Source organism: Dendrobium catenatum, unplaced genomic scaffold, assembly GCF_001605985.2.
Source record: "Dendrobium catenatum unplaced genomic scaffold, ASM160598v2 fragScaff_scaffold_772, whole genome shotgun sequence".
In the NCBI taxonomy this organism is placed as follows: Eukaryota; Viridiplantae; Streptophyta; class Magnoliopsida; order Asparagales; family Orchidaceae; genus Dendrobium; species Dendrobium catenatum.
Window position 1 is genome coordinate 1584924 of NW_021319234.1, and position 15629 is coordinate 1600552.

The following is a 15629-nucleotide window of genomic DNA, read 5'->3' on the forward strand; positions in this document are numbered from 1 at the left end:
CGCTCGATTGTGGACCCTCTGACCCCATCGCTCAACTATGGTCATCCAAACCTCGATCACCTTCGTCGCCTGACTACGGTCATTCTAATTTCAATCTCTTGCTGACCATAGTCCTCGGACCGTAGTTTCCCTATTATTATCCTCATACCTCCATTACCCAACTAAGACCCTCCACCATCATTGCCCGACTTCAATCCCTCTAACCTCAGTCACATGAGTATGGTTCTTTGACCACTGTAGCTTAACCATGATCCTGCTGACCAAAGAAATAAGCAATCAATATCTTAAGATCAACTCTCCTATCATTAGATTCTTTTAACTTCAACTATGTAATGTGCTTTATATAATGTATATTTGCTACATTTTGCCAATTCTATCCCCTAGGAAAGACATCATTTGTAATTAATGATAAACACCAGCTTTTAACTTGGCAAGCTCTTGCAGTTTTTCGTTCTTTTACATAAAAATTCCGATATCTCTTATGCATATTGACAAGTGCGAGAGGATAATTATCAATAACAAGACATGTCAATAAGCTAAATTAAAAAAAATATATAATAATAACAATAATTTGATATAAAAAATGAGATAATTTTTTAAACATTTATAATGTCCTTATATTTAAACGATTGAATTCTAATATATTTTTAATATATTTTATAATACATTTTTTTAACAAGCCCACATAACTACGTAAGAGCTAGCAAATCGACGCATCTTTTTATAAGCCAGCTTGGCCCATTTACAGCCAAATCGTAATAGTATTAAATCCTGCTCACGAGAGAATGGCCAGCGACTTTAAAAAACTAGAAAAATCCATGGAGTGTAGGGAGAAGCAAGGGAGACGGTGACGGAATACAATGGAGGCGGTTTTGTTCACCGAGAGAAAGTGGAAGGAGAAGGATAAGGATGATGCGGAGGATGTCAACGGCGCCTGCGGGCTACAGAGGAAGGGTTGGAGAGGTTTCAAACTTAGCAAAGTGACTCCTGCGATGGGGGTTGAGGACGCCGCCGCTTCCATTGCCATCGCCGGAGCAGGAGAAGGGAGCCGGATCGTTTACCTCGAAGAAGATCAAGGTAGGGACTCCTCTTACCCTTCCGTAATTTTTTAACTTTTTGGGAAAGTTTAGTGCCAACGCACTAATTATTCGATGTAGACGGGACTGCAGGACCCAAAACTTTAAGAAACCCTTCCATTATTCCCACATCTAGTTCCATTATTAAGCAAGGGAGGATTTGACAGGCGGATTGCAACGTCGGATTTGCAATTTCTCGTTTGCTGGGCCCGTGTTGGGCGTACGAATGCTCGCTGACTACTTGGAGGCCCCTCCTCTTGAGTTGGACAGTGAAAGGGGAAGATAAAAATGACATATGTTAGATTTTTTTTTTTTCCTTTTCATTTTGATCCATTCTCTTCTATTTGTTACTGTTTTGTCGTGGGAGGTCACCGCAAAACTTGCTATTGTTAATTTTCGTTCATTCATTTGGAATTAATTTGAAATTGATTTGAATAATTATAAATGTGATTTCAATAATATTTTCCGCTATTAGAGCCTCTAAATACGTTAGCACCTATGGATTTGCCCTCTAAAATGTAGATAAAATTTAATTACTGCAATAACTCCAAAAAATAAATCACCGTTGAATCAACTAAATATCATATAATCTTATGTACCTTTTGATGATATACTCGAATTATTTAGAATTTCTCTTATAGTTTCACCTAATTTCCAGCAAATAATTCCTTTAATTTGAAATAAATCAAACATTGTAGCTTTTAATTTGAGACGGCTTTCTTTCCTAATTTGAGTTTTCATAGCTAAACTTGATGCTCATGCTAGAGAAATATCAATTAGCATGGTTGAGCCTGCTCAATTGGATTGAATTAGATGTTGGAGATCCTCCTGGAGCGTGACTTATCTTAAAGTCATTTTCCTTTCCAATATGTTATTGATTCCTTTACTTGTTTTGCTTTCTCTTTCCCCTGACAATTATGGATTTCTAATATGTATGTTTGGCACCTTGTGCATCCACTGAGCTGGGTTGGTTGAGATGGTCTAGTGTTCTTTTTCTTGTCCTGGCCAACTGCTGGGATGGTAGAAGTGACAAATTTCTTGAACAATTATGTTTAGGAATTAAAACTTTGGCTAATGGGCACTTGTGGAACTCCTCAAGTTCATCTCTTGATGATTTTGAAAGTGTTGACTGTTTATCAAGCCATAATTCTATATTGTATTGCAATAATCATTTGCACATTTAACTCATCTATAGTCTATTTAGCAAATGGACCTGCGTTGTTGTGAATGTAAAGGTTGATTTCCAAGAGTGGGTTCGGTGATCTCAAGATGGCCAAAATATTTCCAAGAACTCAATTATTTGTTCAAATAATTTCAAGAAATCAATTATTTGTTCAAATACATTTTGTTGTTACTGTAACAAAATGCATGCCATCTATATGTACTGATGTAATTATAAAATATTGCTCATCAGACAAATTATGATGTGAAAAGAATTGAACAACCTTTAAAAACCTTTCTTTTGGATTAACCCCATTGAAATGTGAAATTGTCATTTTAATGATTCTTGAATGAGCGTGAGGTAATAGCAAAGAAGAAATATGATCAACTAAAGTGCTTGAATTACATGTTAATTTGTAATGAATTTGTTGATCCAATTTGCTCTTCATTTGCATCAATAAATTGCTAGGGTATCAATAAATTGCTTGACTTAACAATCCAACCAAACTCTACTCTGACTCAAAAAATATGGGTTTCAGTTGATATTATTATTATTATTAGGGTTTGAAATTTTTGCCCTGATTAATTTTTAGGTCAAATTTAGGTTGATTTAAAAATTCGAAATTGATTTAAAATTGACTCAATTATCATTCAATTTCGGGTTAAAAGAATTATGGTTGAGTTAAAAGGGTCATGTCATGTTAAACAGGTTGAATTTGAGATAATTGAGTTGTGATGATCTAAAAAAAATGCAAGATCCGTACAACAAATAGGTCAAATGGGTGAGTTTAGGTTAGGTAGGTTCGGGTTGAGCCTGATTTGGGCCAAATATTTTGACTTGTATAATAAATGGGTTTGATTCAAGTCAAGCTTATCATGTTTGGTCAACTTTGGGTTAGACTCAAATTGGACCCAACAACTTGAATTAATACCTTTAGTTGTGAGATGTCATTCAAAATCATTGTGATAGATGATGTTTGCTCATCTATTTTAGATAATTGCCTCATACTATCATTTATTGTTCTTGATGCAGTTTTCATCACTTCTTCCATGATTTATGTTTTATCGAAACATCTATGCCTTCTATAAAAAACGAAGAAGTATTTGTATACAAAAACAAGAAGACAATGTCAGCTGCCCCTTGGTTGTGGCAAAATTGAATTTTTGATCTTGGATGAGTGGTTGGATCAAAATATGTTGATGTCGTGAAGAAATCTTCATTTCCTCTGAGAAGCAGAAAGATAAGAGGGTTTTGATGCAATGAGTTTTTGCAAATTTTAGTGGCTATGGTTGAGGTAAGATAGCCTTTGATAAGTACTCAACTTCTAGTAAAGGAGCCTGTAGGTATTTACGAGTGAGATGTGGGTTTGGAGCGTAGTTTTTGAATGTGAGAGGAGAAGCATTTTTGAGTTGAAGGGAAGACACAAAATTGTTGGATATTGGCGATGCAGTCAATAATAGATGGAATAGGGAAATTGTTGACGAGATTCACAGCATTTTATAGGTATTGTTAGGAATCACTAGAGTGCTACTAAAGGGAATAAATTTGAGGCTTTGGATCAGGGAACAAAACTATGGTAAGTGATGGAACTCGCCGTGAAATTGCGTCATAGAGCTGCGAGCGATCAAATTACATTGTTAGATTATAGTAGATCAACAAATCCTCGATGGATGATGACCTTAGAACTGTAGACATGATTGAGAGAATGATGAGGTTTGCATCATAGAAATCTGCAATTTGGATGGCAGTGTGAAAGGCATGGGATCCGACATTACTTGTTGCCAACAGAGGCTTGGACAGTGTTACTAATCTCTTGAAGAAGCATGTAAATAATCTCGCAACAAGGAGAGACGGTTAATCCTAATGGGGCATTTCAAGCTGTTCAAAACTTCATAAATTAGGAAAAAAAGGTGACACAAGAAGGGGAAATTAAATTAATTAGTTCACATCTTCAGGCGTGGGCGCTGGCGGCCTTGGCGGGCTCGGGGGCGGCGGGCTGGCAGGTGCTGTCACGCGGGCAGCTGAGCATGCAGGGCTCAGGCAGCTGCGGGCGGTGCGCGGGCAGGTTAGTGGGTAGCAGGTGCAGTGCGGGCATCTCATTTTAAACAGTTTGGCAAGTTGACCCGGCAACCCGTCGGGTCAACTCGAACCCGACCCGTTTTTCAAACGGGTCGCATCCAAACCGAAATTTTTGTGCCTGGTTTTCGTGTCGTGTCAAATATTGACACCCCTAATGGGCACTTGTGGAACTCCTCAAGTTCATCTCTTGATGATTTTGAAAGTGGCTACCATTTATCAAGCCATAAATCTAGTTGATTAGTATTATACACCGGTTGTATTGCAATAATCGTTTGCACATTTAACTCATCTATAGTCTATTTAGCAAATGAACCTGCGTTGTTGTGGCCCGCAGAATGTAAAGGTTGATTTCCAAGAGTGGGTTTGATGATTTCAATATGACCAAACCATTTATGAGAACTCAATTATTTGTTCAAATAATTCCAAGAAATTAATTATTTGTTCAAATACATTTAGTTGTTACTGTAATATAATGCATGACCATCTATATGTACTAATTTAATTATAAAATATTGCTCATCTGACAAATTATGATATGCAAATAATTGAACAACCTTTAAAAACCTTTCTTGTGGATTAACCCCATTGAAATGTGAAATGGCCATTTTAATAATTCTTGAATGAGAGTGAGGTAATAGTAAAGAAGAAATATGATCAACTAAAGTGCTTGAATTAAATGTTAATTTGTAATGAATAGTTTGCTCTTCATTTGTATCAAATGTTGTGAGTAGGGTATCAATAAATTGCTCTACTCAATAATCTAACAAGACTGACTTTGACTAAAAAATTCAAAATTGACTGAAAATTGACTTGATTATCATTCAATTTATGGTTAAAAGATTATGTTTGATTTAAAAGGGTTATGTTCATGTTAAATGGTTTGCATTTGAGATAATTGAGTTGTGATGATCTAAAAAAAATACAAAATACATACAACAAATAGGTCAAATGGGTGAGTTTAGGTTAGGTGGGTTCGGGTTGAGTTTGATTTGGGCCAAACATTTTTACTTGTATAATAAATGAGTTTGGTTCAGGTCAAGCATATTCATGTTTGGTCAACTTTGGGTTAGACTCAAATTGGACCCGCTAACTTGAATTAATCCCTTTAGTTGTGAGATATCATTCAAAATCATTGTGATAGATTATGTTTGCTCATCTATTTTAGATAATTGCCTCATACAATCATTTATTGTTCTTGATGCAGTTTTCATCACTTCTTCCATGATTGATGTTTTATCGAAACATCTATACCTTCTATAAAAAAGAAGAAGTATTTGTATACAAATACAAGAACACAATGTCAGCTGCTCCTTGGCTATGGCAAAATTGAATTTGTTGATCTTGGATGAGTGGTTGAGTCAAAATATGATGATGTCGGGAATAAATCTTTATTTTCTCTGAGAAGCAGAAAGATAAGAGGGTTTTAATGCAATTAGTTTCTGCAAATTTTAGTGGCTGTGGTTGAGGTAAGATAGCCTTTGATAAGTCCTCAACTTCTAGTAAAGGAGCCTGTAGGTATTTACAAGTGCGATGTGGGTTTGGAGCACCTGGTAGTTTTTGAATGTGAGAGGAGAACCATTTTTGAGCTGAAGGGAAGACACAAAATCGTTGGATATTGGCGCTGCAGTAAATAATAGATGGAATAGGGAAATTGTTGACGAGATTCACATCATATTATAGGCATTGTTAGGAATCACTAGAGTGCTACTAAAGGAATGAATTTGAGGTTTTGGATTAGGGTAGAAAACTATGGTAGGTGAGGGAGCTCGCCGTGAAATTGCGTCATAGAGCTGCGAGCGATCAAATTACATTGTTAGATTACAGTAGATCAACAAATCCTTGGTGGATGACCTTAGAACTGTAGACATGATTGAGAGGATGATGTGGTTTGCGTCAGAGAAATCTGCAATTTGGATGGCAGTGTGAAAGGTGTGGGATCCGACATTACTTGGTGCCAACAGAGGGCTTGGACAGTGTTACTAATCTCTTGAAGAAGCATGTAAATAATGTCTCAACAAGGAGAGAGTCTACCGTTGAATGATGCAATGAAAGCATTATGAATAGGATCCTTAATCCTAATGGGGCATTTCAAGCTGTTCAAAACTTCATAAATTAGGAAAAAAAGTAACACAAGAAGGGGAAATTAAATTATTCATTTCACATCTTCACCCTTTATAAATGGGGGTATTTATAGAATACAAGGTGAACACCTAATTACAACCCAACTAATAATGTTTTGGGCTCACAGTAGAGCATCCTAGTGTTTGATTGGCGTTTCATGTAGGTTTGGTGAAGGTTCTGTTTGGCATAGTTTACTAGTTAAATACTTGGTTTACACTCTGTTTGGCATTGCGTACTAATGTTTTAAGTGTTTTTAGGTGTTTGGCCCAATACCTGTGAGGACAAGTCTGGTTACATGAAAGTTAAAAAACAGATTCTTAGAACAATAAGGATGCAGCTTCCCAAGAAGTGCTTATGCTGATTATCGCCGCTTAATTTAGTAAATTAGTAAATTACATGTTTATTTAATTATATACTAATTACGATTTGAATTTGATATTATCATAGTATGAAGTTCATAATAATGTCCATGTCGGTTATTCAATTAACTCGCAGCTACGCCGCATCATTTGTTGCTAAGTAGCCACAGCTCTTTCAGCATTCTAGAAAGCATTTTTAATATAATTTTGTCAGAAAAGAACCTGCTTTACTGAATGACACAGTAGACAGCAGCATAATACTGCACAATACAACACAACACAATAAATTCATGCAAAGTTGGTGAACTTGCAAGGAGTTTGGTTTGAGGCACATATTTTCCAAAGATACCCTCCTTTTTCTAAAGAAGTACACGGAGCTAGTTATAATCGTTGAAATTGTTTATCCTCTTAGTATTTATTTTAAAGAATTAGTATCTGAATCTTCATAGGAATTATATTTTACGTTTGAATTTTTTCCAATTTTGGATTTTTTTTCTGGTAAAAAAATACGTTGTTTTCATTTTATTTTATTTTATTTACTTGAAGGATTATGGAAGTGTCGGCATTGTTCCTGGACCTACCAATTACTTGGCTCCGGCATAGAACCTCATAAGAAACACCAAACCAGTTGTCAAGTGGCGATGGAATCCAGAACAATAACACAAAGTCAAGGTCAGTTATTCATTTTGCCAAAATAACGTAGTTTATTTTGGCCGTCCAATTCTTGTAACTTTGGAATTAGTTTGTAACAATTATGAGATTATTGAATATATTAGAAAATTTACAGTTAGGTAAATAATTCACATATAATTTAGTTATTTACTAAGTCATTCTTTCATTATTGTTTCTAGTGCTTGAAGGTTAGGCAATATTTATTCTAGAAAGCTTAATCAATTTTTGGGTTACAAAATCATCTATTTTTTTTGTTCTGGTTTATCTATTTTACTGTTGAGTTTTTATTAACAACTTGTAAACCTACTGTTCAATAAGGAAAATCCCCCATAAAGTATATAGCCGTCAATAACAGGGACTTAACTTTATTTTATTTTTTTTAAAAGAGGGACTTACTTTATTTAGAGAATGAAATTTGCAAGGTTGAAGCTTATGCTAAATGATGATTACTGCTGCAACTCCGCAGGTACTTAATTTATTAGTTCTGATTATACTGCACTTAGATCAAAAGAAATAGAACATTTTGTTTCTAGACTAATGTGTGGTCTTTGGCAAAGTTCCTGTTGGTTATACCTCATCGTAAGGTGTGGCTGGTGATGATGAACCTATCAGTTTGCAGCAAAAATCAACAGGGCCTTTCCATTTAGAATTTTCCTTGCGTCTTTTTGCCATTTCTAGAGCTTGGTGCAGATATTGAAATAATCGTCAAGGAAGACTAGAAATATATAAAGAATCATGAGAATATCAATAGTTAATTATGATTTTCAAATTTTTTTTTTTGGATAATTTTATCATAATTCCTCATTTAGAGTTTTATTTTGTCTACTAATTTTCATAGAACTTTTATATACACTTGAGATCATTTTGAAATGATAGGTCAAGCTATTCGAGCATAAAAACTAAGCTGAAATATTTATTTATTTTTAGTCATTCTATTGCTTCTAATTTTTATCTTTTTGTTTTTCTAATTATTTTTATATATGAGGTTATGTATATGTTTATCTAAATTCTTGTTTAGTTCTTGCAATTACTTGCACTATGTTTTTTCTACTATAAATTTATTTTCTTTAGATATCTTTTATCTAACTAAAATTAGTATTTGAATATATTTTTCTTTAAAATAAACGTAAAAGCATGGGTCATGACTTATGATTAATTTCATGTTAGGGTAGCTTGAAATATTGAATTTATTGTAATTGAAATTATATATTTTTCTTAGGATTCATCTTGTCTCTTATATATTTCTTATAGGTGAAACTTATGTTTAAAATTTAATAATTTTATTTTCACTGATCATTTAAAGTGAGTAAAAAAATAAGTTCTAATTTTTTAAAATTTTAAAGATAATTTAATAAAATTAATACTATGTCTAAATTACAGAAGTTCATCTAAATGACTTATGATTCTTTTGACATAAATCCTAAACTTTCTTAAAAAATAACCTCAATTGCTTGTACATTAGAATTTTAAAATTATAATTCTACCAATAAAGTTATATGCATGCATGAAATATATAAAGAATAATGAGAATACCAATAAGGTAATCCCAATTTTAAATTGTGAACCTTTCATTACTTTAATCATAGTACCTTATTTAGAATTTTAGTACCAAAAAATCTCTTATGTACACCCTTGAGATTCTTTTGGAATGATAATTCATAAGAATGCCAATAATTATTGGTTATTTGAATTTTTATATATGATGAAGTAAAATAAAACTTTGAAAAAAAAATTAGAGTATATAGTTATTTACGACAGCCCATTTTTATCTTATATGCTATCTATATTGCTTTCAAAAAGTAGTTTCTGATTTCTTAATGAATAAATTAACATGTTTATTATATTCTGTGGACCTCCGAAAGAGCACCGCTCGCGGGGGTTCGAATGCAGAGGGTACGGCCGCACTATCCCGTAGGACAAAACGATCGTAGGCCTCTACGCTCGACACGAACGGGTCGATGGGAGGGCAGATTGGATCGCGCATACGACTGACAATGAATAAATTAACATCTTTATTATATTCCAAATAAGAAAACATCATGATTGTACAATTATAGAAACTAATATGCTTACAAGTCCAAAATTAATAGAAGTATACATGTCTAATAATTCAACTTCAAATTCCCTTTTGAAAATAAATGACAAATAAATATATAATTTTTAATGTGATGATATTACAATAACTTCTATTTTTATTTTATTTTATAGCACTCTTTTTAAATTTTAAATTCTAACAAAGTGTACTAAGTGCATGTGCAATTAAACTAGTTAAAAGATAAATATGATGTGCAAAATAATAATCAAGTCATTATATAATTTTCTTCAACTTTACTGTATAATTTCATTAATATTTTGAATGCCCAAAAATTTTTGAATTATGTGAAATTCTTATGAATAATTAGGTATACATTTGTGTTGGCCAAAAAGGTTTTAAAGCATCTCAAGTAAATAAAAAATTAACTAAATAAACTTGAATGTGATTTTAATTCTCACTTCTACCTTAGCTCAATCAGAAAATAAATACTGGCAATTGGTTCGATTGGCAATGGCCTGACAATTAAAATAGGAATTCAAATTGATGCTTTTGTTCGGCATGTGTGAAGCAAATTAGAAAGAAATGGTTTATAATCATGAAAGAATTGTCTGTTTTTTCTCCTATATTTGAAATTGATTAGAAACTTCTCTTTATATTTATTGTTTGAAGTGGATTGTTGTGAGCAATTAGTAATGTATTAATGATGGTTTTGCTGATGATCTCCTAGGCATTCTCTCAAATTACCTTTGAATTTCTTGTGCTCCCTTTTTGAGTTCAACCTTCATAGAGGGAAGAGTAATTAAGCTTTTGGGCCGAGCAAGAAAGAGAATAGGGGTATGAATTATTGTGCGAGGGGAAACTGTGTGTGTGTGTGTGAGAGAGAGTACCGTGAGGAGAGAGAAATTAGGTTGAATATGAGAAATAGCTTCAATTTTCATTCCATGATATAATAAAATGCATGACTTTTCTATTCATGTTACATAAATAAAGTTACTTGAATAACTCAAACTAATTTAAATTTTGTCAATATAATCCATAAAAAAATTATAAATTTTATGGTTAGAATAAAAAAAAGACCATCTTAATGAAATTGACAACTCTTACCTATTAAATAAACAAATGATAACCCTAAGTTTTACTTTTCATGGCTATAATTATTATTAAACTCAAAATACAATTAAATAAAATTATTGGCTAGCATAATCTAATTAATTCTGAACTAGAATCTTTTGGAGAATCTGAACTTAAATCTAAGATGAAGGCCTTGCACTACATTTCACACGAAACATGCAAATTATATGTTTTCCTCACGTGCCTATGTTCTGATTTTTTTTGGTTCTACTGTTGCATTATTGTTTTGGATCCTGTTCCAATTAGTTTATGTTTTTATACCATCCGAAAAGTTTATTTTGTTGTTTAACCGAAATAAGTAACAATTTTGTTTGTGCACAGCTGAAAATGTTTAATTGAGAGTGCAAATTTATGGTTCTATAAATTAAATCATCAATTCTATGTGAAAGTTACATCAAATAATGAATGTGTCATGCTTTTATTTATGCACTCGGTTGAAGTACTTTGTTATTCCGAAGTTGATGACATCAACTAGCTTGTAAAATATGGAGGAATCAAACAAAGCAGTCAACATGTTATTGGAGTTATGCCACATTGTTTTCTCTCATGATGTCCTTATTATATTCTTATTTATGGCATATTTTCTCTTTGCTTTTATTCACTCACTTTATATTTAAAAAATCTGCATTCAGATGATCATTTCGACAATCCTATGGTCATAGTTGAACCATCCTCTTCTAAAATAATTTCTCAGAATGGCCAAATTAGTGGTGTTTCAGCTCCACCAACTACTGTAATCATACCCCAGGGTGATGTGCAAATTCATGTCAGTAATCGGATCTCTGTGGAAACTAGAAGAGAGAATGAATGGGAAGTGCTAAAGAGTATTGTCTACGGAGGCTTGATTGAATCAATCGTCAGTCTTGGTGTCGTTTCATCAGCCACTGGAGCCAAAACCTCTACATGTAAGTATCAATTTTTTTAGTGTGATTACATAACTAATGACTTCTGGATAAGTTTTTAGCATGAAAAGGGAGACAAAATGTAGATCCTTTGATAAGGTATTATTTTGGGTCGTACCCTCATTAATCATAATTAGTCCAGAGATTTTGGAAAATCTTATTTGAGCTATGACTTGGGTCCTTACCCTCTCTAGCATGATTGCTCTAATAAATTAGGAGAGCCCTATCTGAGCTTTGGTTTAAGGCATAACCCTTCACTTTAAGACTTTAGGAGATTTTTAAGCCTGTAGATTAAATTATACTATTTTTTATGTTGCATTGATTATCAACAATTGCTTGACTGTGCAAAGAATAAATCAAACAAGACCACAAGGAGATCAACGAAGATATTAGGTTGAGAAAAAGAGAAAAATCAAATCCAGTAGGCGCAATTCCACTAGTTCTCTTTACGCATCATCCAGGTAACTTGAAGAAAAGAAGATGGCCCTTATATTATAAAACTAAGACCTAAAGAATTCGTAGGATACCTCTATAATTTTGAAAGAAGGGCTATTCGTGGAATGGAGCCCCGGTTGACAGGAATTTACTGTACATTGTATTTGGTGCACCGAGTGTTTAAGCCTGATGAAGGAAGACTGAGCCTATCATCTTGCAGTCTATGATAAATTTGTTCTTACCACATTTTTCATTGGATTTTGTTGTTCATTATATAACAATGTTCATTGAATTTTCTCCAATAAAACTCAACGTAAACAAATTAGTAGATATGTTAAATAATGATTCATTACTGTTTGTGTTTATTTTGATGGTTGTGGACTTCGAACCTTGCATCAACATCTCATTGAGTACTAGAATGAGGTGGGTCATAAGGTAAGCTGTAGCTTTTGAAGAACTGTCCACAAAATCAGTGCCAAAGTTGGCACTGATTCCTCCCAACTTTGTCAAGTATAATCATGATTTTCTGTAATAAAATTTCATTCTCTTTTTGTAGTAACCAATATTTCTTGCCTAGAGATGCCATAGGAGGGCTTGGGGAGATTTGATGAAGGAGAGTAATTAAGATTATTGTGGAGAGAATCTCTGAGAATAATCTCAGAGGATTAGGAGGATTAGTTGTGGTACAATGCTTTTTAATGTTCCGAGAGCTTCGGTTTTACTTTATTCTTTAGTAAAGATGATCAAGTTTTTTGTTTTGCAGTGAATGTTGTCTCACTGGGATTGGCAAATCTTATAGGTGGTTTCTTAGTGATGTTTCATGATGTAAGTACTTTTGATTGTCCTTTTTAATCTGTTTTTCCGGCATCAGTCTGTTGCTATCATCCATTAAAAGCTTCTGTTTTGTTTGCATGAGCCGCCACCTTTCACTTCTCAAGTTGTACCAAATTGATGTCTTAGAAATTGATTAATATTGGGTATTGCTGAGAGTTACTCCGAGAACATAAATGGAAGAAAAAAAAAGTACAAAAACATCAAGTACTTTTCTAAAAGTTTGGCCAGTGAAGTACTATTTCTATTTCTACCCTTGCAGTTTCTACTATGATGGCGATAATTAAGTTTTTAGTTTTTACAAGAGCAGCTACAATCTCACGCGTTGTCTACATTTTTTTTTCCTTTTAATCTGTATTATATATATATATATATATATATTGTGATAGGAAACACGTGTAATTATCAAATATTTCCTATCAATCTTCGGAAAACAGAGAAAATTCTCCACAAAAAATCCACACAAAACCACGAAACAGTAGATAATTTGTATTATTTGATGAAAGGGAAACGGAAAATACCAAGATACAATTGATCCTCTATTCGAGAGGAGGATCTTTCTCTCCCAAATCTCTAGACGCGTTAGAGCCCAAAGAAACTAAGACATCTCAAATGTCAGCCAAAATCAAGATGCCCTAACCGTATAAAACAAACTATTTAATACATACAATCCAAAAGGAAATCTCTAAACAATCCATACATTCAAATTTCCCTCCCAACTCCCTCAAAAATCCTTCCTAAATCGCTCCATGGGATTTACGGTTCGGTCGGCGCGTACAAGGAGGCTGAAGAGTTCCTCCTCTATCTGCCTGAGTCGGTCCACACTGAACCTGTTGGACCGGTCTAACAATATATTGAAATCCTCTCTATTTATAATGAAACCTGGAGCAATCAAAATGGCTCTAATGATGACTATTTTTTATTTCTGCCATTGTAATTTGCACCATGATGACAATGATGACATTTTTGCTATAGAAATTCATCTTCTCATACACTCTCTTAATCCATTTAATCTCTCTTGCACATTGAAACCTTAAGAACGGCTATCCTTTTATAATGAAAATCTAAAACTTATCAAATACTGCATTTTGTGATACTTAATAGTTATATATCGACGCCTGCAGCTCTCCGAAATTAGAAGCAGTGAAGCCACTACTCAAAATGACGAACAATCTGACCTCTATTGGAAGCTCCTCGGTAGAAGAACAAATTTCAGCCTGCATGTAACAGTTTCCTTACTATCATACACCCTCTTTGGTCTCCTTCCTCCATTAATCTATAGCTTCTCATCAAGAGAGAGCACTGAAAAGCTCATCATAGTTGCTGCAGCCTCACTACTGTGCATTTCTCTACTCTCAATAGGAAAGGCTCATACAACTGAACCAAAATCTTATTTCAGAACTTTTATTTACTATCTTGGACTTGGCCTCACAGCCTCTGGGCTTTCGTATGCAGCTGGAGTTATGATTAGTAGATTTCTGGAGCAGATTGATTTGTTTGAACCTAAGGCTCCATTGGCCTCTTCTCTGAAGCTTTTTGGTGCAGACTCTGGCCTGATTTCATGGGCATCTTTGTAAGGACGATGCTGAAATAGTAATTTTGTGTTGACTGTGATGTAATTTTCTTAATTTTCATATGTTTTTAATACACTATTGCTTCATTTATTATTGCCATTTTTAACTATTTTGGGTTCATTAAGCACTATGTTTGTTGAAATGCAAGAATTTTAGAGAAATTATTATGTGTTGTCCCCGGACGGTCCAGAGGCGAATCATGAATACGCCATATCACCCCAGTACATAACAAAAAGTAATGTGACACATTCTGATTCGTGTCTGAACGGTGTCCGGTGACCGCACGTAATAATTTCATGAAATTTTGAGGCTTTTTTTTTTCCAGCTCTTAAGAAAATATAAAGATGGAGAAAGAAATCATGCCCAATAGATAAACATAAACAAAATTTATAAAATATACAATCATGTCACCGGACGGTCTAGACAATATGTTCTATTTATATGACTCAGTGGTTAGTGTATATGATTTTTTTTTTATTAAACTCAAATATTTCGATCAATAGATAGAATATAAAAGATACAATTCATTACAATTTAGATATTTAGGCGTGACACTAAATTTAGTGCACATGACTTTAATGTCAATATGATACATAAATTTCATCTACAATTTAGTGATTGACTCCACAACTCTGAGTTTAAATTGAAATAACCTATCAAATATGGCCAAGCAAAGCAACTTTAATCGAATATAGCGGCGAAATTAGCTTCCTTTTTATGGTAGGTAGGGGTGTCAATTTCAGGTCACGGGTCGGGTTCGGGTTGAACCCGAAATTGTTTTGGCACTATTCGGGTCAACCTGAACTTGACCCGTTTTTGAAAATGGGTCAATTTTCCTGAACTGAACCCGACCTGCTTCGGAACAACCTGACACGACCCGTTTTCAACAAAAAATTGCTAGCTTTCGGGTAAAAAACAAAAAGTAAAATTTTTCTTAAAATTCTGAGAAAATATATTTATTGAGGCAGAGGTGGGACAAAATATTAAAATCTTTAATCTATTAAAGAGGAAAGTTTTTAGGGCGTATAATTTAGATTCAGATCTGATTTGAATGTCATATAACTTTAATAAAGCGGGTGATAAAAAAAAATCAAAAATATATTATTATAAAATGAACCTTGACAACCACAATAATCAAGCACTTGATTTCCAATTTTAGCAATATATATGCAATTTATGTCATTGCAATTTTATTATTTATTGCCTTGAGGTCAAATCGGCCCAAAGCAAAGTTGGGTCAGCACTCTGATCC

The 15629-nt window shown here is 33.7% G+C and overlaps 1 protein-coding gene across 2 annotated transcripts; it reads left to right on the forward strand.

The window, feature by feature from the left end:
* Positions 1 to 744: 744 nt before the first annotated feature.
* Positions 745 to 14467, forward strand: LOC110101740 (membrane protein of ER body-like protein). 2 transcript variants are annotated; one of them, XM_028696591.1, is made up of 6 exons: positions 745 to 1077; positions 7344 to 7469; positions 11268 to 11540; positions 12736 to 12797; positions 13928 to 14165; positions 14259 to 14467. In XM_028696591.1, exons 1-6 carry the CDS (start codon positions 861 to 863, stop codon positions 14378 to 14380), a joined length of 1038 nt encoding a protein of 345 aa, XP_028552424.1. In that variant the 5' UTR covers positions 745 to 860; the 3' UTR covers positions 14381 to 14467. The 2 variants fall into 2 exon arrangements, with proteins under 2 accessions (XP_028552424.1, XP_020685435.1); XM_020829776.2 differs by having other exon boundaries at positions 746 to 1077; positions 13928 to 14467.
* Positions 14468 to 15629: the final 1162 nt, after the last annotated feature.

Coding starts and splice junctions, on each gene's coding strand:
- LOC110101740 (XM_020829776.2), top strand. CDS start 861: ATGGAGGCGGTTTTGTTCACCGAGAGAAAGTGGAAGGAGAAGGATAAG. Junction 7,470..11,267: donor AACAATAACACAAAGTCAAG/GTCAGTTATTCA, acceptor ATCTGCATTCAG/ATGATCATTTCGACAATCCT. Junction 11,541..12,735: donor TGGAGCCAAAACCTCTACAT/GTAAGTATCAAT, acceptor TTTGTTTTGCAG/TGAATGTTGTCTCACTGGGA.